The 21,202-nt window shown below is 40.9% G+C and overlaps 1 protein-coding gene across 1 annotated transcript in view; it reads right to left on the bottom strand.

The window, feature by feature from the left end:
* acss3 (acyl-CoA synthetase short chain family member 3) overlaps window positions 1-20,785 on the bottom strand; it is a 56,239-nt gene extending 35,454 nt beyond the window's left edge. The window contains exons 1-8 of the mRNA XM_080421374.1: window positions 20,289-20,785; window positions 17,979-18,123; window positions 17,454-17,642; window positions 15,541-15,675; window positions 13,672-13,812; window positions 11,362-11,442; window positions 10,999-11,094; window positions 8,095-8,246 (exon numbers count right to left, since the gene is read on the bottom strand). Of these exons, the coding sequence (XP_080277500.1) occupies window positions 8,095-8,246; window positions 10,999-11,094; window positions 11,362-11,442; window positions 13,672-13,812; window positions 15,541-15,675; window positions 17,454-17,642; window positions 17,979-18,123; window positions 20,289-20,656 (1,307 nt within the window). The 5' untranslated portion in view covers window positions 20,657-20,785. The remainder of the gene's footprint in view (window positions 1-8,094; window positions 8,247-10,998; window positions 11,095-11,361; window positions 11,443-13,671; window positions 13,813-15,540; window positions 15,676-17,453; window positions 17,643-17,978; window positions 18,124-20,288) is intronic.
* Window positions 20,786-21,202: the final 417 nt, after the last annotated feature.

Raw genomic sequence — 21,202 nt, 5'->3', positions numbered from 1 at the left:
AAAACATGTTACGTAGGCCGTTAATATATTCTCTAAGCATTATAAGGAGAGAAAAACATCCAGCGTGTTAATTAAAATCTAAGTGTCCATGGAGTTAAATTAACAGAATAAGCACACAAATTCCAAGATACATACTGCTACGTCATGTCAAATGTCCTGCAAATGTCTGGCTTTGAATATAAATAGATTTCTGTATTACTCAAGTTTTACTGCTATATCCAGAATCAGAATAATTTTCATTGCCAGGTATGTCTGCACAATAGAATAGGTTACAATTTGTCTCCGTGATGCTGGTGCATTACACTGAAACAACCATATAGAAATATTTTCAGTTATTTACAAGTATTATGCTAAATCAGTGGTTCTCAAAGTGGGGTCCGGGGACCCCCAGGGGTCCATGGGGGGGTTCCAGGGGATCCCCAGCTAAAGCAGTTAACATAGCATCACAATCATTTTAACCACTTTAACCTTTCAATTTCCTGTCAGCCTACTGTCCTGTCAAATAAAGGCATAAAAGCCCAAAAATAAATATTTAAAAGTATATATATTCAATGATTTGCAAAAAAAAAATAGCAGATCTACAAGCTTGTATATCTGCTATTTTTGAATAGCCAAAGCAATCTAAAATGACAGAGATGCGTTCCCAGATTGAATGGGTTAAGAGTCCCTAAGCAAAGGTCGGGGGACCATTCTTATACTTTAACGAAAATGATGATGTAAATTATATGCTGGCACAGGCGGAGGATGGAAAGACTGAATAGAGGATATACTTCCTGTGATAACAATGGAACCTTGTTGTTGTATGATATAGTACTAATGGAAAAAAGATATGTGTATGTGTGTGCGTGTGTGTGTGTGTGTGTGTGTGTGCGTGCGTGCGTGCGTGCGTGCGTGCGTGCGTGCGTGCGTGCGTGCGTGCGTGCGTGCGTTTTCTGTAAACTTGAAAATCTATAAATTAAAATAAAAAACTTTAAGTGTCCCTAAGCAAGACCACTTAACAGCCCCCCATGCGCTCATCTGAGCAGCCATGTTGGATAAAGCAGCAAACGTAATTTTCCATTCTCTCTTTGCCCTAATGTTGTGCGAGTACTATTTGGTTCAAGTGTGACTTCAGTATTTTGCAACTACTATGCAGTGATTAGTAGAACACATTGATACTTTCCAAAAATGACTTCCTGGAGATCAGAACATAATCTCTGATTTAAAATACAGTAGATGGGATCACTAGAATATGAAGCTCATTTAAAATAGAAGGGATCACTGTAATATCATATGATTCGGTTGCAAGAGTTCAGGCTACGCTGTGAATACATAATGCCAACCACTTCATTCACGGACTAGGAAGCAGTCATTCATCACATCACAGCCTGACATACTGGCACTAGTCTGACTTTGATGTATAGCTTTGGATTTAGATTGTTGTTTGTGTTTAAAAAGTGCTGCTTACACTGGCCATGGTTATATCAAGAGTGTGTGGATTCGAAATGTGAATATAAATTGTATTATTTACCCATTACATAAATTCAGCCACATACTGTACATACCTTTGACAACATAAGGACAAATCAAGTACACAGTGGTAGTAGTAGTACACAGATTTGTTGAATGCCTTGATTCTGAGGTTCAATCGCAGCATTCTGCTGTCTGCTACAGTATTTCTCGATAGACTGCTGTTTTCAAAAACTGCTGCTCTTCCACCATTTAAGTTATGGAAGTGGAAAATTGTAAGCTAATAGAATACAAATTGAAATCAATATTTAGTGTCAACTTATTGATTTTGCTTCCAATTAGCCATGTAATAAGCAGGATAATGTACAATGAGGTGGTAATTATTTAAAGAGACCCAGAGAGGCCACAGAATAATAATAATAATAATAATAATAATAATAATAATAATAATAACATAATTAACTTTATTTGTATATAGCACTTGTATGAAACTTTCTATAATACTGAATATTGGGTAAAACTATACTTAAAGGTCGGGTCTGTAATGCCTTATAGTCACATTTATAATGCATTATAAATAATGCATTTATAAGGCTTCATAAAACCTTATAAATGCAGGTTTATGAAGTATTATAAGTGCTGGCCATCAGGCATTATAAGCTCAGCAGAACAGCACATTATAACTACCATACTTAGTCTGTTATAAAGTGTCTTTATGTATAAAGAGTAAGTAGTTAAGGAGTCAAAGCCAACCCAACTAACAACACATCACCATCCAACTGTCAGGTTGATCCTGGCCTGCACTACCTTGTCTTAATGTGGAAAAATGTGTATATTAATCACTATTGTGACTTGGCTAAATGCCCCAGCAAATTACCTCGTAGTGCACCGGCAAAAACACTGCCTTCCTACCACTGTGTTATTCAGCGTAATCACAGTTTCTTCCTGACTATGTTTTCCAAGGGGCTCAGTGGAAATACTGGTTTGGTTTAGTCATATTCCAGAAATGACCTTGTGTAGCCTGAGAAATGGTGCCCAGAGGGTAATGGTTTGGCTGACGCCCAAGTTAAGGGCCTGGGCATGAATCATACATAGTGTGTATGTGTGTATTACACAGTAATACACCCACACACACAAAATAAAGTGTCCATACTTTTCAACTGAAATCTCACTGAGATGCATTGGGGGAAAAATATATCAAAGATGTAAAAAGTCTTGTCATGTGGCACAATACTGTATGTACAGTAGTTATTGGACATAGTATATCAGTACTTTATGTAAAAATGTAATGTAGAGTAGACTAATAACTTAGTAGTAGTTCACCCAAAAAATAACTTATTTTCTATCAATTGCACACCCCATGAAGCCTTGAATCCATGGATTTATTTGTGTTTTTGTCAGATTCCTAAGCTAATAATTTGATTCCTGTCTACTACCGGCTAATGTATCGGGTAGGAGACACAAAGTAGATTCTTTGTGTCTCCTACCGGAAATACACCCGGGCATCAAATTATTGGCTTAGGAATGCGACAAAAACCAAAATAAACTAGAGAAAGTGCTCCTCGGAGCACAGGTCTCCGCCAGGTCAGGTAAGTTATTGTGGCCTCCTGGTGGCGCTATAATAGGCCAATGTGAAAAGGGTGGCATTTCTTCCTCGGCCTAGTGGGAATATGCGTGCAAATTTTCACGGAAATCGCACGCCGCGTTCATGATTTCAGACATTTTGTTCAAAACGGACCAATCCTGCAAACTTTGGAAGTCAACCTTAGTCAATGAGGATGGAATATGAAATATCGGACAGATGCGTCTTGATCACATGACTATAGAGATACTGTGTACCGATTTGTGTGATGTTTGGTTAAAAACTGTAGGAGTAATGGGAAAAAAATGGGTTTTGCACGAATCAGCCTCCTGGTGGCGCTATAACAGGCCCATGTGAAAAATTTGAGGCAGAGGTTCTGAATTGGCATCCAGGGAGTGTGTGTGCACAGTTTCGCAGCGACCGGGCCAACGGTGCCAGAGATTTGGTGCTAACACACAGACAGGACACACACACGGACGGACGGACGGACACACGGACGGACGGACGGACAGGGGCGAAAACATACTCTCTCGCCATGCCTTTCGGCCTGGCGGAGACAATCAATGTATTCAAGGCTTCATGGGGTGTGCAATTGATAGAAAATAAATATTCTTTTAGGTGAACTCCTCCTTTAACCACATGAACCCTAGCATCCCTATTCTGTGGGGAATTATTAGACCCTCCAGAAAAATGCATTTATGCGATCGCAGAATGTACCGCATAATCAGCAAATTGGCGCATAATTATGCGGGGGTAACGTTTTTTCAAAAAGGCCGCATCGCTTCGCATAATATGCGCATCGCATCGCATAATTCGCACATCGCATAATATGCGATTCGCATTGCATATTTCCGCATATTTCGCAACTTTTCCCATATTTCGCAACTTTTCGCATATCGCATAATCATATTTCGCATATTGCTGCATATTGCCGCATATTTCACAACTTTCCGCATATTTCGCAACTTCCCGCAATTTCACAGCATAAAATAAAAAAAAAACCCGCATATTTCATCGCAAAATCAAGGATTTTAGCCCGCATAATCAAGAGTTTTAGCCCGCATAATCAAGAGTTTTAGCCCGCATAATCAAGACTTTTTGCCCGCGTTTTTCTGGAGGGTCTAAATTATAGCCAAAACTAGTTGATCTACACGCTCGTGGTGCAATGTAGGCTTGTAAATCGGTATTTTTTAAATATTTTTGGTGTAGAGGGAAAAAGTGTGGAACAAGTACCGAGCCAATCCCGGTCAAGGTTTTAATTGACTAAGTAGCCTAAAGAGGGTTTAAGTGGTTAAATAGGGTGCTTATGCACATTTATTTCTCTAATAGGAGCTTACACAGTACCAGATATATATTTTAATCAACACTGGACAGTATACAAATTGTCAATCTTTTGCCCTTTGCTTTGGGTTTCTTCACAATGATTGACTGGTTCACAGCAAGTGAAAAACTAAAACATTTTACCCACATTTGTAAAGATAACACTATACTAATCTACATGGTGTGACCTTGGAGTGGTCCGAGAAAGCTAGATAGGCTCAGGGGCTGTTCACTTCTTGCTGTTGCGTCACATGTCATGCCATTTGCATTTTGCAAGTATGTTTAGAGCTAATTCCACAAGGTGTCAATGTCGTTAGAGAGACAAATGATCTGAAACAGAGTACAATGTAGCAAACCAGAGAAATGAATAAGGGCAGATTAGATCAATACGTCCAACTAGTTCCCTGACTTCCATTACTGAATACTGTGCAGTACAGCAGTTTTTTTGTAGGGCAGCCTTGGTCACTGTTTGTCAACACACAATGTCCACAGCTGCAAAGAAGCAGCCAAATGACACTTCTTTCCCAAAGCAGTGAAAAGCCTAAGAAGTTGACATTAGGCCTGTGTACCAGTGCCTATGATTTTGATATTGTCTTGTATTCTGTCTGCAATTGCAAATAAGTTAACTTGTTTAAATCAAAAGCTAACAGTGCAGAAACAAGACTTCAGCATGAATCAGTCTGAGACAATCATGTTCACTTTTGCCATGAGGTGGAGAACATTATCACTTGACGTCACATGCTTGATGACTTTCTTTAAGAATGGGAACTTGAGTTTTAAGTTACGCTTAATTTATACTCCATCGTATGATAGTGATGTGCGCCAAGTGATGTGCGCCAAAAACAGCCAAACAGCTTGTAGATCTGCTATTTTCAGCATGTGACTCTGACAAACGACAAAGGGTAAATCAGGCCTTTAAATGGTGCTCCTGACTTTGAAACACTGCCAGAGTGAAGTGTCTATACTGCCCGTTGCGTTGTGTTTCAGAGAGAAAGAACACACCATCGTTGGCTCAGCTGCAAATGTCTCCACAGCATATTTCTCAATGTAGGTCTCACATTCAGGATGACATGTAATATTCCTCAAGCATTGATTGATGATGGTTGGGGGCCGTTAAAGCTACAAGTGATGCCATGGATGGCAAATGTCTCTCAATGTCAATATATACTCGGAAGGATGGCTGACTAGATACAAATATTCAGTTGAGCCAAGCCATTCTGGCATGGATTTACATCTTATAAGTAAAGCAAACTAGGTTATGTGCAACACTAGCTGAAACTTGCACCCACTCACTTCCCATTAAAACCAGCAGTTGTTTTAGCATCGACATATCCTTCCATAAGCGATGGGAGATGACAAACCGTCAATATAATGACTAGATTAATAATGTTGCTCCAAGTCTAAGCCATTCTCCAATGCACTGACTGTTGATAGCCTTGATCCAGTGGGACATCTCAGCACAAGAAAACTTGTTTGTGGTCTGCAGGACAAACCAAGTTACCATTGGGCTAGCACGAAGTTAGCACGAAGTTCCGAAAGGAAAATAAAGTTGTTTGAATTATATATACAGACCTATAAACCAAATTAAGTCAGAGCTTTCTCACTAAACATTCTGCCCAAATGCTTTGCTCTGAGTATTGAAGAAGGCAAACATTCAACACACATTTATTGAAACCTGTCATTACTGTTCTCCAGATACTGTAGATGAATGTCATTCCAGCAAGCGTATGTTCACTTTTGTAAAAGTGAAGCCAGGTAGTGCAATTTACATTTTGCCTTTGTAGAACTGGAGTCATCTCCGGAAAAGTTCAACCAGATATTCAAACTGTCCAGTTCAAAATGAAAACATTATGCCATTGCCACCATTTCATTGCTGCCTGTGTCATGGTGACATTATTTTCCTACAGAGAACTGCAGTCATCCGTCATGGGCCTGCCTATTCCAGCAGGGAAAGATGCAATGAAAAAAGAACAAGCACAGCACAGCACGCTAGCTTATGACTAAAATAAAAGGATCATAGAAAAGAAACCTTCCAGGGATTTAGCAGCAGTAGTGATTCCCCAGTTAACAAAGGACCATGACATTCAACACACAATGCATTCGTATATAATTCACCAAGGTCAGGTCAGCCACACTCTCAATTGCTTTATGATTATGTGCTTAAGGGCATTTTTTCACAACTGACCACAAAAATAACTCTGAACTGATTTGCCACTACAGCACCTGCAGGCCGATGTTTGCATGAATTCTTTCTTTCTCTGTATGTATAGCATGCCATGAACTGCTAGGTTAGCAAAATGTTACTCCAACATAAGTGATGGATGTAATAGATCCCCTGCAGACCTTGTCCAAATGCTGTGGTTGTGCCCCAAGCTAAATTAATACTGGGCTAAAATATCTGAATGATATCAGGAGGCTTTCTATCTGCCAATAGATCCTAACACTCTTATCTTTTGGAATTCCAGATGAGCCCAATATACCTACTGATATGCAAAGGATAGCAGCCTTCACCTCTTTCTTAGCTAGATGTCTCTAATAGTACTCGAGTCAAGTGGAAAGGTACTCCTCCTACACATGGTACCGTAGATGGATGAAGTTGTTCCTGTGTTGTGTAAAACTGGAGAACATTAGGTTCTGTTTTAAATGCTTTCACCAAATTGAGTCATCTTTTTGGACTATGTTGACACCTTGGCTATCCCACCTGAGGCTAATGACAGGTGACCCAACCATCCCCTCAACAACAACAAAAAAAAAGGAAAAAAAACAGGGCCAATAACGGCGTGGCTTCATGTGGACCTCATGTGGACAGTCTGTGATACCATGCTGTCAAATGGCATGACTCCATATTTGGAGGAGGAAGACCCTATTCTGGGTAGTGGATACCGAAAACCATTGCAAAGCACATTGTCAGCACAATAACCCCGGCAACGCCAAGCAAGCCGTCAGTGATATACAGTGTGTGTGTGTGTGTGTGTGTGTGTGTGTGTGTGTGTGTGTGTGTGTGTGTGTGTGTGTGTGTGTGTGTGTGTGTGTGTGTGTGTGTGTGTGTGTGTGTGTGTGTGTGTGTGTGTGTGTGTGTGTGTGTGTGTGTGGGGGTGTGTGTGTGTGTGTGTGTGTGTATATATAAATAATGTAAATAATAAAAATCTGTGTATATTTGGTGGATTGTCCTAATAATATGCGGATTGTCTTAAAGTCATCCTATGTAACTTTTTTTAATTAAGAAAATAAAGAAAAATATACATTTATTAAAAATTTTAAATATCATAGAAAAGCCATTCCACACACAGTAAATGTGTGGTGTGACCACCAGATCTCTAAATACTATTTAGAAAAAAGTGCTTTGGAAGTTATATATTCTTTCATGTTCATTGTTTACAGAAATGTATTAATAGCAAAGCCAGCAGCAAAAACAAGCTATGGACAACTACCAGCAAAAAGAGTATGAGTATGACTTTAGACTTGGAACACCTATACGTTGTTATACCTTTCAAGCCGTGATAGTTGTTACTATATACAGAATAGCAATTCTTTTTTTCCAGAAACCTTAGGTCAGGATTTAGAAGCCGTTTTTAAGATCGGCTTCAGGTCTAAATGGGTTAATGATATATACAGACTAGCCGACTTGCAGTCCCTATATCAATCAAAATAAATTATGTAATACTGTATAAATAAAGTATATATTTATTTGTACTCTTATTCTGGTCCATGTATTTCATGCTGTGGCATGTGTTAGTGTCTACCTGGTGAGAGGGTATTTTCCACCAATGGCAGCGTCAGGGTCTTGCTGGCGGATGGCCCGGAGGGCGGTGGGTGCAGTAAACATGGAGGAAGCTCCATGTTCTGACATTACGCGGAAGAAAGCTCCTGGGTCTGGTGTCCCCACAGGCTTGCCCTAGAATCAGACAAGAAAGGGAGGGTTAATGTTAACATAGTTTTGACAGCTAGCAGGACTGTTCCGAAGGTTCGCTCCTTACATTGACATTGGAATGTTAATTGTTGTTGTTTTTAACAAACAGTTTCTTTTTGTTTCTTTTTATCTTTCAAGTGGTATAGATTTGTAAAATGTCTTCATTGTAGGTTTTATATGGCTTTACATTTTGTCCTGGTGTGGGGGTTCTTTGCCTCATTTCCTATAGCCCTAGTAGTACTGGCCCTGCACTCTGATCCCCTGGCCAAACTACATACATGGAAGCATGACGCAGAGAAAATGCAAAAGACTGACTTTCAACTTAAGCCCGATTTATACTTAATCGTACAATGGCATCGCAGACCGGACATAGCAGCTCTATAGGCTCATCGCATCGTGGATGTGACGTGTTGCAAGCTTATAGATCTGCTATTTTTGGTTCGTCACGCCGTCATACGATGCATCCTAAACTAAGCATTACAGTGCATGAAATAAGATTTAAATGCTCCAATTCCAAATATTAACATTTGCACATTAATTAGAACAGAAGGATTGGACAGTCCTTCTGTCACCCAACCATGGGAATGAGAACAGCTAACTCTAGTTTGTCAAAGATGTAAGGGATATTTCTGAACTCACTCCAACTGAACACTTCTGCATTCATTTTGATACAGCAGCTGTTTTGAAATGGACAATGGCATTGGAAGGCTGCCTATCAGACAGATGGGCCCATGGACCAAACAGAAACAGCACTTGTGAAAAAACACGAAAGATACAGACGTAAGAGAAGCCTATAGCCATAAGGCTTTGGTAATAATTTCCAGAGGGTTCAGCATGGGTGTCCCTACAGGGACAATGACAATATTGCAGGTGTAATGCAATTAGGTTTTTTTTTTGCTTTCGTTTTCCTCTCTGGGTAAGTATTTGTGCTGTGTATCGATCACAGACACAAACAAACAGCAGGCATGAAGACAAGCAGGCTGCTAATACAATGTCCATTTGAGAGTAACTGTGTGGTCTGAGTCAGACTTTGATTTAAAGGCAGGGAAATTAATTTGGTGTTCACCAGCTGCCTGCCTGCCCCCTGATAGAGACGAAGAGGATAATATAAAAGGCATAGTCAGCAGCACAGCAAGGAGAAGAAAACTAAACAAAATATAGAGACAAGCAAATTACTGACAAACACAAACATCCCCCTAGTCTTAGTATTCAGGTTTTAAAATCAACAAAAAACAACCCCGCACAGTAGAATCCTCAGAATCTGTGAGGGAACACTGGAACAGGATTTTACTGTGCAGCCCGCATTGTAGTTTGCAATGTGTTCCTGTCAGTGGATACTGGCCTAGCGAGGTGCAGCTAAATCTACAATGATGATAATAGCTTGCAGGAATATCGAGCAGCTGTGCAAAACACACAACCGTGTGGAAAGGGTTTCACTAGAGCATGCTCAGTGTTCATGGGGTCTAATCAGAATTGTTAACGGCTGAATAAAAGGTTAGAGCCTGGCCGATGGCAGATTTTTATAAAATACACCTGAACTGAACTTTATTGTATTTAACCACATAAGCGCTATTTAAAAAAAAAAAAAAAAAAAAGGCCCCGAGTTATCCCGAGTTTTAGGGTTATACCCTCAGTGCCAGAAAGAGAAATCCAGAGTTAAAAATAATAATAATAATAATTAAAAAGAAATAAAAAAAAATGAAAAAAATGTTCAGAACCCAAGATATCATTATCTGAAGATTTGCAGCTCCATCCACTCTTTGTTTAACCTATAACTGAAAAAGGCTGTATCTCGCTTCCTAAGCACTTTTTTTTTTCTTTGAAAAAAAATATGAAAAAAGTGGGCAAAGTTCGCAATATTTTTTTTATTTCATTGGCACTGAAAGAGTTAATTGTTGCACAAAATAGGCCCGCCAGGTTGAAAGAGGTTAAACTAGAAAAAGTGCTCCTCGGAGCACAGGTCTCCGCCAGGTCAGGTAGGTTATTGTGGCCTCCTGGTGGCGCTATAATAGGCCAATGTGAAAAGGGTGCCATTTCTTATTAGGCCTTGCACGGCAATCGGACACTGCATTCATGGCTTGAGGCATTTTGTGCAAAAAAAATGTTTTTGCTAAAATTAGACCTGCTGGTGGCGCTAGAACAGGCCAATGTTAAAAGGGTGGCATTTGTTCCTCAACATAGTGTGAATGTGCGTGCAAAGTTTTACCGCAATCGGACAGTTATAGGTACAAACATGAATCAGCCTGTTATAGCGCCACCATGAGGCTGATTTGAAAATGTTCAAGTGCCATTTCTTCCTCGGCATAGTGGAAATATGCGAGCAAGATTTCACGGAAATTGCATGCTGTGTTCATGATTTGAGGCATTTTGTTCAAAACGGAGTACTCCTGCAAACTTTGGAAGCCATTTTTAGCCAATGAGGATGGAATATGAAAAATCTGAAAGACCCGTTTCGTTTAATGACTATAGAGATACTGTGTACCGATTAGCGGGATTTTTGGACAAAATCTGTAGGAGTACTGTCAAAAAATATGTATGACGGACGGACACACGGACGGACGGACGGACAGGGGGTAAAACATACTCTCTCGCCATGCCTTTCGGCCTGGCAGAGACAATAATGACCGATACATCGGCCAGACCAGTGTATCGGTCAGGCTCTACAAAAGGTTTCAGGCAGCCGAGATGCAAATGGACATACCATTCATTTTGATTACATAGATCCATAGTGACGCACCTCATAGAGAATAGTGGTGTTGCCATGGAGGAGGGGAGCGTAGCAGATGTAGGAATGTCCAACCACCCAGCCCAGGTCAGATGCTGCCCACCACACCTGACACAGAGACAAATGTGGATATAAACTTTTTGAAGGCAGAGAAACTGCAGCCATTTCATCATCCGGTCAAACCAAATCAATGTACAAGACAAATTTATCATGGATAATAAAATAATAAAAACATAAATCCAGTTTAACTCAATGTCCAGGGTTAACAGAAACATCATGCGGTGAATCAATCTGCTCAGGAACAACAAAGTGTCTGCATGTTGTATGTTCCGCAACTGCAATACTAACTCAGAGGAGAATGCTTTATTGCCTTACATCTCCAGGACTTAGGCCATAAATATTTGACATGGTCCATTTCAGCATCACAGCATAGCCTGCAGTGTCTCGTACAACACCCTGGAGAAAAGACAGGAGCCATTATCAGACCAGTGATACTAGGTATTGTGTTAAACAAAGACGCTTAACAATAGCCCAAATATAGCTACTCAGCCCTACAGTACATTACTTCCACAACAAATGTTTAATTTCATTTTTGGGGCAACAGTGACACAAGGCAAGGCAAATTTATGTATACAGCACCTTTTATACACCAAGGCAACTCAAAGTGTTTTACAGAATAAAAACTAATACACAAAAGTGCAAAGAATAAAATATTTAGATACAAACTTTGATGCAAGAAATTTAAAAAGTGACAGTACAGCAAATTTAAAGCCCAGACAAGCTCTAGCTGAACTTCTTAGCCATCATTGGGTATGTTAAATAAATATTTTTTTAAATTGGACTTAAAAGCGGGGTCCGGGGACCCCCAGGGTCAGCATGTCTGAGATGTAGCTGGGCCCAGAGCCACAGAGAGATGTGTAACAACATTTTAAAATCAATTCTCTGGGAGACTGGTAGCCAATGTAAGGATTTTAGGACTGGTGGAATATGGTCAGGACTCTAGCAGCAGAATTCTGAATCAGTTGGTGTTGTCGAAGAGCTTTGCTTAACCCATTAAAACCGGGAACGCATCTGTGTAATAACCACTTTAACCATTATTTTATACTTTGGCTTTCAAAAAATAGCAGATATACAAGCTCATAGCGCGGCACAGAGTGCATATCTATGAATATATATTTTTTCAAGCAAACATCTTTAACTCAAATCTTTGCTTCTCGGGGGGTGCCTGGAACAAAATATTTTACTGATATATAGCAACTGATATATAGCAACATACGTTTTTTTCAAAAAACTGTTAAGATTTAGAAGACATTTGTAGAATCCCCAGAGGCAAAGATTTGAGTTACAAATGTTCGCTTTAAAAATATATATATTCAAAGATTTGCACACATTTTAAAACATTTTCTAAAATAGCAGATCTACAAGAGTGCCGCGCTATGAGCTTGTAGATCTGCTATTTTTGAATAGCTCAAAGTATAAAATAATGGTTATAGCTAAAAATCTAAAATGACACAGCATGCGTTCCCGTATTGAATGGGTTAAAGTTCAAGAACTGGCCAGCAGGTGGAAACTTCATGTTTTCACAGAGTAAAGGATATAGAGCTGGAAGGGAGATGCCTCCAGGGCTGTTCTTCCTGTACCGTACACCTCAGACTCAAGAGATCAAACACCTGCTGAGAAAATGCTCCGTTGTATTTATACCAAGGTCATCAAGGCCATCAGAATGAACTCGAGAAGCAGTACACTGCCAAAGACTAGAACAACAGGTCAATGAACAGCTCTATAAACACATCAATAGTGAGTGTGTGTGTGTGTGTGTGTGTGTGTGTGTGTGTGTGTGTGTGTGTGTGTGTGTGTGTGTGTGTGTGTGTGTGTGTGTGTGTGTGTGTGTGTGTGTGTGTGTGTGTGCGCGTGTGTGCACTCACACTCATGCATGCCATTCAGTAAATGTTTGCATGCATCAATGCAAGTCAGGGATTTGGTTGAGGATTTGAGATTGACGTTGGTAAAGGTGCGTAGCGCGGCACTCGGTAGCACGGCACTCGGTGCCGCGCTACGAGCTTGTATATCTGCTATTTTTGAATAGCCAAAGAAATGTTAAAATGACACAGATGCGTCTCCGGATTGAATGGGTTAACTCATTAAGTGCCATTCACGTGTTTTACCGCTATGGTGCAACGTGCCAATCACGTGTTTCACGTGTTTTTGAAAAAAATAGTAAAAAATAAATAAAACAAGATATCATTATCTGAAGATCTGCAGCTCCATCCACTTCTTGTTTAACACATTGGCTGCCAAAGACGCATATCTGCGTTCTAATTAATTTCTCGCCTGGCTGCCAAAGACGCAGCCAGGCGTTTTTTTTCTTGTTTTAGCAAGACCAAGGAGATATGATTTATCGAAGATTTAAACTCCTATCCACTTCCTTGTTAACTTAAAACTTCTGTATCTCGGCTCCTGAGTACTTTTTTATTCAATGAAAAATCTCTGGCAGTCTACAGCAAAAAATCTGAAATAATTCTGGCAGATTAGGTGTTAACTTATAACTGAAAAGGGCTGTATCTCGCTTCCAAAGCACTTTTTACTTTGAAGAAAAAATAAAAATAAAATCGCACTGGCCAGAAATAGCCAGAAATAATTCGGGCACTCAATGAGTTAAGTGGTTAAGTGGTATCATGCCTGTACCTTTGGTGAACCCGTGGTCCCTGAGGTGTAGAGGATATAGAGAGGGTGGTTAGAGGGAAGAGGAACACAGTCGTGAGGACGGGCGGTGGTCATCTCTTCGTCCCAGTCCAGAGTCAACTCTGGTTTCATGGACACTTTCTCCTAAAACAAACATTAATGTAGAAAAACAGCAGTTGTCAGTTCTCCATCAAGAGGCAAAGAACTCTTGACATAGAATATCTAGTACTTCATCAGGATAATAATAATAAAATGTATTAAAAAAAACTTTGCAAAACACATTGTGGGAAAACCCTCATGTTAAGTGGTGCTGAGGAACAGACATAAAATAAATGCAGAGAAAACTATATAAATAAAAACTAATACAAATACAATAAAAAAATAAAGGAAAATAAAGTGCGTGAATTAACACTTAGACAACTCAATTAATAGAACAATAAGAATAACAATTAAAAGTTATTTTAAATCATTACTCAGAATCCCTGCAGGGTTACATTTTAAAACATGCCTACAGGCCATAGAAAAGATTCGGTCATTAGTGAACCATTACAAACTCCTGCAGAACATCACATCTTCTACTGCCAAAAGTGCCTCTCCATTCATTTACTTCAAAGTAACCCCAGGTAACACCTGAATGATATAATGAGACCTACCACTGAGGGCTACAGAACCATCACAATGCTTGGTTGAGATAGCAATTATTGATAGGCCATAGATGTTGTCTAGACAGTTTTGAACTGCTGCCTTGCATTATTTCACTCAGAGCTATATCCAAGGTACTGTAGTTCCATAGGACTATTTCTGACTGAGCTCACAGACAGTGGTTTAATGGCTTCATTAGTGCCTCTGTGCCCGACATCGCGCGGTTTCCATGACAACACAAGACATATCACCTTAAGAGCAGGATTGTTTTACAGGATTGCTCACAGATAGATAGCATTCATCAATAGATTAGATCAGGCAGACGCTGCAAGGCAGACAAATAAAAAGAAATATGTTGTAATAACCATTAAATGATTCAGTGTAGCAAGGGGGTGTTATACCATGTAGCAGATAACACAATTGTATTAACTCTGGCATGGAGCCTGAAAACCATCAAGAACCAAGGATTCTGGGGTGCCTGGTAGCTCAGCCAGTTAGCGCACAGACCATTATGCTCCTTGGAGTCGCGCGGACCCGAGTTTGAAATCTGACTCATGGTCTCGTTACAAATGTGTCTCCTCTCTGCCCTTGGTTTCCTGTCTCAAGGCTCTACTCTCCTGTCATATAAATGCTGAAAAGAACCAAGAAAGATTCTGATACTGATACATTTGCATAGGTTACTTTTCCCTAGTTGTGAAGTCATGGATTTATGTGACTGATTTACAATTTAAAATGTAGTGTCACTGTATTACTGCATAATTGGGTGGTTGCTCCCCCACAGCTTAGCCTGGCTTTATTCCATCAGCTGGGAACATACTACAGCAAACATTTGCATTTCCGTCCTTTGTGTCTCACTGATGTTGATGTCTTGTTTTAATTTGGAGGCACTTTCTGTCCCATTTGAATGGGAGGTAAATAGTCGGGTGCAGGCAGAGCCAGTGGATTTCAGAATGCATCAGAATCAGCATCAGCTTTATTGTCACATCACAGGTTTACAGGAGTAAAAAAGTGGGTGAAATTCGTTTTTGTGCATAGTTCCCATCATATCGTTATTTCCATAGAAAAAATAATAATGCCATACTAATGGCATTACATTGCTAGGGGATAATGCCCTATAGCCCTAATGTACACCATTGCATGCAACCAGTGTAAATGCTGCTTTGGAAGAGACAGCACTGTAGCTGTACTATTATTATGGCTTCCGGGTGTTGTGTTTTTAGTGGGTCTTACCATGTTGGGTCTGTTGTAGATAAGGACTTTAGCAGGCTTGTGAGAGCTCAGCTCCAAAGCCTTCTCCACTAGGGGGATGTACTCCACTCTCCTGCCAGGCTCAATGCCAAACGACGCAGTCACAATCATCTTCGGCTGAGACACAGATGAGATCAGATGAGAATTTCATTCTACTAGATGTTAAGGCAGCGAAGCGGCCTGAAAATCTAGTAACGCTGATCAGAGCACTCCATCACACAAAGCTTGTCCAATGCACTGCTTGTACCTCTACCTGCTTGTATGCAAGTCAGTGACAAATACAACTTCTTGAATCTTGTAAATCTGAATGTTACTTTATCACCAGCTTGTCCAATGAAATCCGAATGTCACATTTGTGACGCCCACATTGCAATTTTAATATAGGATAATATTGTTGCTCGCTGTACAGCACAGCATTACTTATACACTGTATATCATAATTGTGCATCAGAGATGGTAGCTAGGATTCCCCATCCTCATTTAAATTATGGTTGCATTGCATTTAGGAAGCATTTGTAGTCCATGTAGTTTGTGGTAAATGCTGGTTACAGCACATACTGTATGGCAAGGCCGTGTGCGGGACTGCGGGTCATCTGAACCAGACCTCAGTAATGTGCCCTGCTCATAAATGTATTCAACCCCTATAATGGCAGCTTTTACATGTTACTTTATGTAAGTTAAACAGATCAGGAAGATGCAGGACTCAGTCGTCAGGAACCAAACTCCATACTTTATTGTAGATCTCATCACAGCAGAGAGAGACTAGTGTCTCCCTCCAGAGCTTCCCCCATCACCCCCCAACACCAATCTCTTGCAGACATTTATACAAAGAGGAGAAGTACACTTGAGGTAACAACAGATGGTCACTCCTTACATGGGCTTTATTCTATAACTGACTCACCCAGAGTCAGTATGTTTGAAATAGGTTTGCATGAGTCGACTGTTTGTAAAGGAGTTTGTCAGGGAGAGGAGTTTAACAAGGAAGAACAGGTGATGATTGTTGCATCTACTAATACATTCAATTAATCAATACCACAATGACTGTTATATGAATTTTATCCACCACAACCCCCTCTCAGCCGATTTTCTTGTGTCTTGATCACATCACTGACCATGTCCCCGTGGTCCCAAAAGGTGTAGAGGACAGAGAAAGGTTAGGAGGAGAGAGAGAGAAACAGTCATGGGGCCAGGATCTAGTAATGTGAAGTGATATAACAGAAAGAGCTTCGCTAACTCAACAACCCTACTGATGTGAATGCCAGGCAGACACAACAAACTCCAAGTGTGTAGTCACTTTCAGTGGGCTTTGTAGATTCAGCAACAGGCCCTCAGGCACACTAATGAAATGAATCAGTCAAAAAATCCCTCAGTCATCATGAATACACAGTAATCTCCTAATCAAACATCTTAAAGATTTTTAACTGTATAAAGTCGCTGGCAGTGGCTAATTATATTCCCTCAGACTTTCTTTAGATCCTTTGTATAAATAGATGAGACTCGAGGGAGATCATGATACATGTTTTAAAGTCTTCCATTAGCTCCTTTTTTGGCTTCTAAAACGATCTCGGCAAAGACCACATTATCGGCCATTAGCTTTTAATTGCGGATGAAGAGAAAGACGTTTGTATGTTTTTCACTGTGTGAATGTCACTCTGAACAGAATGGAGTAATGAGACCCCCCACTTTTTTGGGGGTTATTTTTCAGAGGGAGAGGCATAAACAAGCAACTGCATTAGAAAATGAAAGGGATTATTATTCATGACCAAATGACAATTTCCATTTACTGCCTGCAGTACAAATCATTTTGTGTCTTAACTAGACAAATATGACAAATGGCCTCTCGTTATGTGTGCACCAGAGATAACAAATTAAAAGTGTGTTTTGTTGGTACCAACCTTGGCATGACTAATGCGGACGGAAAGCTCCTTGGCTGCAAAGCCACCAAAGATGAGGCAGTGGGGTGCACCGATCCTGGCACAGGCCAGCATGGCGAACATCGCCTGGGGCACCATGGGCATGTAAATAACCACCGCGTCTCCTGTCTGTACCCCATTCTTCACCAAGACTCCAGCTAGTCTGGAAACCTGAAGCACACAAGGTTAACGGATGTCATGCAAAATGGTTCTCAAAGTGGTGTCACCCCAGAGGTCCTTGGGGGGGTTCCAGGGGGTCACCAGCTAAATTATTGATAGTTATGAATCAAATGAACCCTTATTGTCTGTAACTCTTAGAGTGTGTAAATGGAACCAAATGAGTCCATTTGCACCCTCTCATAGATATGGGGGTCTGTGGCCTAATGCATACCATGGGGGTCCTTGAAATTCATAAGTTTGGGAACCACTGAAGTAAGCAACGTTATCAGTTAGTACTGCAAAGAATTAGTGTAACAGTCAAATGTTTTTTTTTATCATATTGTTCACCTGTGCTTGGAGCTCTTTGAAGGTGATGATCTGTTTTGTTCCAGTAACTGGACTGTCATAAATGATGGCAGGTTGTTCACCACGACCACTCTCCACGTGACGATCCACAGTATTATAACACATGTTCAACTTCCCTCCCACGTACCTGTCAAACAGGGAGGCTAGTTACACAACAAATTCAACACTGTATAATGATGTTAAAGTTCTCTGCCTTACACAGGGAAAAACATTGTTTGTGAAACACATTTTGGATCAAAAGATGTGCCCATTTGTTCCCCAAGAGAACACAAACAACATGCAGGCCACTCTGGTCTTATGGGTAAAGGAACAGATGGTGTCTGGAATCTTGCTGTTTTTGAAAGACAGTGAAAAATGCCGTTTCATTTCTCATTTGCTACGTCCTTCAACATTAAGCCATTAGATTAAGGGAAGTTAGTTACTAGTGTTTTCTTTTCAACTGTCTGTAAAATTATTTGTTGACATCCTTAAAGGATGACTTCACCCATTTTCAACCTATGTTCATATAATTGGTCCTCACTAATGCTCATGATAAAATGGTACAATTCAAAAACCCGCCTACCAATGACGTCATCGTTAGGCAGGTTTTTTTTTCCAAACAAGATTTCAAAATTTGCATTTAGTATTTTATTAACGCGAGAACATTGGCTTCCATTATAGCATGCTAACTTTCCAGGAATATAAAGCCTGCAGTTTCTGCAGGCTTTATGCATGAGTTTAGATTCCCCATCGATGATGTCACTGGTAGGCAGGTTTCTGAACTGTCCACAGCCCTCCTCTGAGACACGGAGTGAATAGACAAAGATGGTACCATATTATAATGAGCATTAGTGTGGACCAACTAGAAAAAGTGCTCCTCAGAGCACAGGTCTCCGCCAGGTCAGGTAGGTTAGTGTTCGGAATTTGCTAATCAGGCGTGAAATTTGGACAAAATCTGAAGGAGAAATATCCTAAATGTGTTTTACATAGCGCCACCTCCTGGTGGCAGATATGAAAAATGCAGGGCAAAGGTTTTCATATAAAGTTTTACACAGATAGGTGCAGTTATAGGTAAAACAGAAATTGGCCTGTTAGTTATAGCGCCACCATGAGGCTGATTTGAAAATATCACAGAAATGGCATGCTGTGTTCATGATTTGAGGCATTTTGTTCAAAACAGAGCAGTCCTGCAAACTTTGGAAGCCATTCTTTAGCCAATCAAATCTGAAAGACCCGTTTCGTTTAATGACTATATAGCTCAATAAAGAACCTCTCACTCCGCTATACAGCTCCGAGATGAGGTTCTATGTGGTTACCTTCCAGAATCGGGTGAACGTCCACCAAGGCTCCGCTGTTTACCCTTTTGTATATGTTGTATCCCAAAACTAATGGTAGATTCCAAGCCGCACGGATGTTTAAAGTTTGGAACGGAGCATAATATTTTAGGTCCGAAGCGAAACTACCCGTTTAAATCGCTTATTTAGTCAGTCTGTGGCCATGTTTCCCATTCAACCCGGAAAACCCCCCTACGTCCGCTGCCAGTACTGCTCCCGGTTTGGCTACAATGGGAAACATGGCCACAGGCTGACTGAATAAGCGATTTAAACGGGTAGTTTCGCTTCGGACCTAAAATATTATGCTCCGTTCCAAACTTTAAACATCCGTGCGGCTTGGAATCTACCATTAGTTTTGGGATACAACATATACAAAAGGGTAAACAGCGGAGCCTTGGTGGACGTTCACCCGATTCTGGAAGGTAACCACATAGAACCTCATCTCGGAGCTGTATAGCGGAGTGAGAGGTTCTTTATTGAGCTAATGACTATAGAGATACTGTGTACCGATTTTTCATGATGTTTGGAAAATTTTGTAGGAGTACTGTCAACATGTGTGTTTTGCAAAAAGCGGCCTCCCGATGGCGCTATAACAGGCCCATGTGAAAAATTTGGGGCAGAGGTTCTGAATTGGCATCCAGGGAGTGTGTGTGCACAGTTTCGCTGCGATCGAGCCAACGATGCTGTCCACAGACGGACGGACACACCCTGTGTGTCCAGTGTCCGGGAAACAGTGTGTGTGTGCTGGACACACAGGGTGCAAAACAGTCTCGGCCGTGCCTTTCGGCCTGGCGGAGACAATTATAATGACGAGAAAATGGATGAAGTGGTCCTTTAAGGAAGCCATAGGGGGCGCTAGTGTGCACATTATTAATACAAAAAAACATTAGGATCTTATATAATATAACACATGTCAGAAAAACATAAGCTATTAAGTGCAGTGGTGGTTTAGCCTAAGTAAAGTATCTCTAAAACTTACCAGCTTGGGAACACTGCATCGTCAACGTGCAGGGTTTTATTCCAGGGTTCAAACCAAGTAACATGTTGTGCCGCTTCACTCCAGAATGTATCGGGGGTGTCCCTGGCAGCAGCAAACGCGTCGTCGTATGCCGTTGTCTTTGACGTGTATTTTCGGCAACATTGTTGCGGCGGTAAATGTGTCCGTGAAAGTGTTCTTAACTCGCGGTGAGTCCAATGTTTTGTTTGTCTCCAAAGTGTCCCATTATTGCCACACCGCGGCGCCCGCGGGGTGCAGTAACTTCTGCAAACTATGAACCCCCAGTCCCGACGGGGTTTGGAAATAATGTCAGAGATTACACTCAGTTCTTTCGGCCGCAGTAAACGCATTGTTGTTGTGGTGTTGTTCTTAAGTTGGAGGTTGCAAACTTTTGTTTTGTTTGTTACTCCGAGGAACACGTGCGGGAGCTTTTCTTAGCAGGTGATGATGATGAATGATGTGACACAATGACAGAAGTCTCCTTCAGTCGCCGTCGCGCGGCTGTATGGAATACCAAAACTCTCGCCCCAAAACACAGTCGCCCCGGGGCAAATCCGGCGACCTCGAAACGGTCGCCACCAGGTATTCCTTAACGTAACCTCAGTAAACTATGCCTAAAACAAACCTAACCTTATTCCTTAACGTAACCTCAGTAAAAACTATGCCTAAAACAAACCTAACCTTATTTCTAACCTTATCCTCAGTAGAACAAACACAAGAATACAAGAACTGTTGTGTGCGGTCCGCGAAATAATTGGGGGCGAGCGTGGTTTAGGGCGAGGCTTCCGGTTACCGTTTTGACGCACGTCGTCAGCTGAGGCCAGCTGAAGGGAAGGAAGGCAAGGGGCCGAACAGCCCACATTCCACAGAACTCTGGCCTTTTACCAATACTTATG

The sequence above is a fragment of the Gymnoscopelus braueri genome (genome assembly GCF_963280865.1).
Source record: "Gymnoscopelus braueri genome assembly, chromosome: 23".
Lineage (NCBI taxonomy): Eukaryota > Metazoa > Chordata > Actinopteri > Myctophiformes > Myctophidae > Gymnoscopelus > Gymnoscopelus braueri.
The sequence above is the reverse complement of the archived record's forward strand: the minus strand, read 5'-3'. Positions and strand labels throughout refer to the sequence as shown.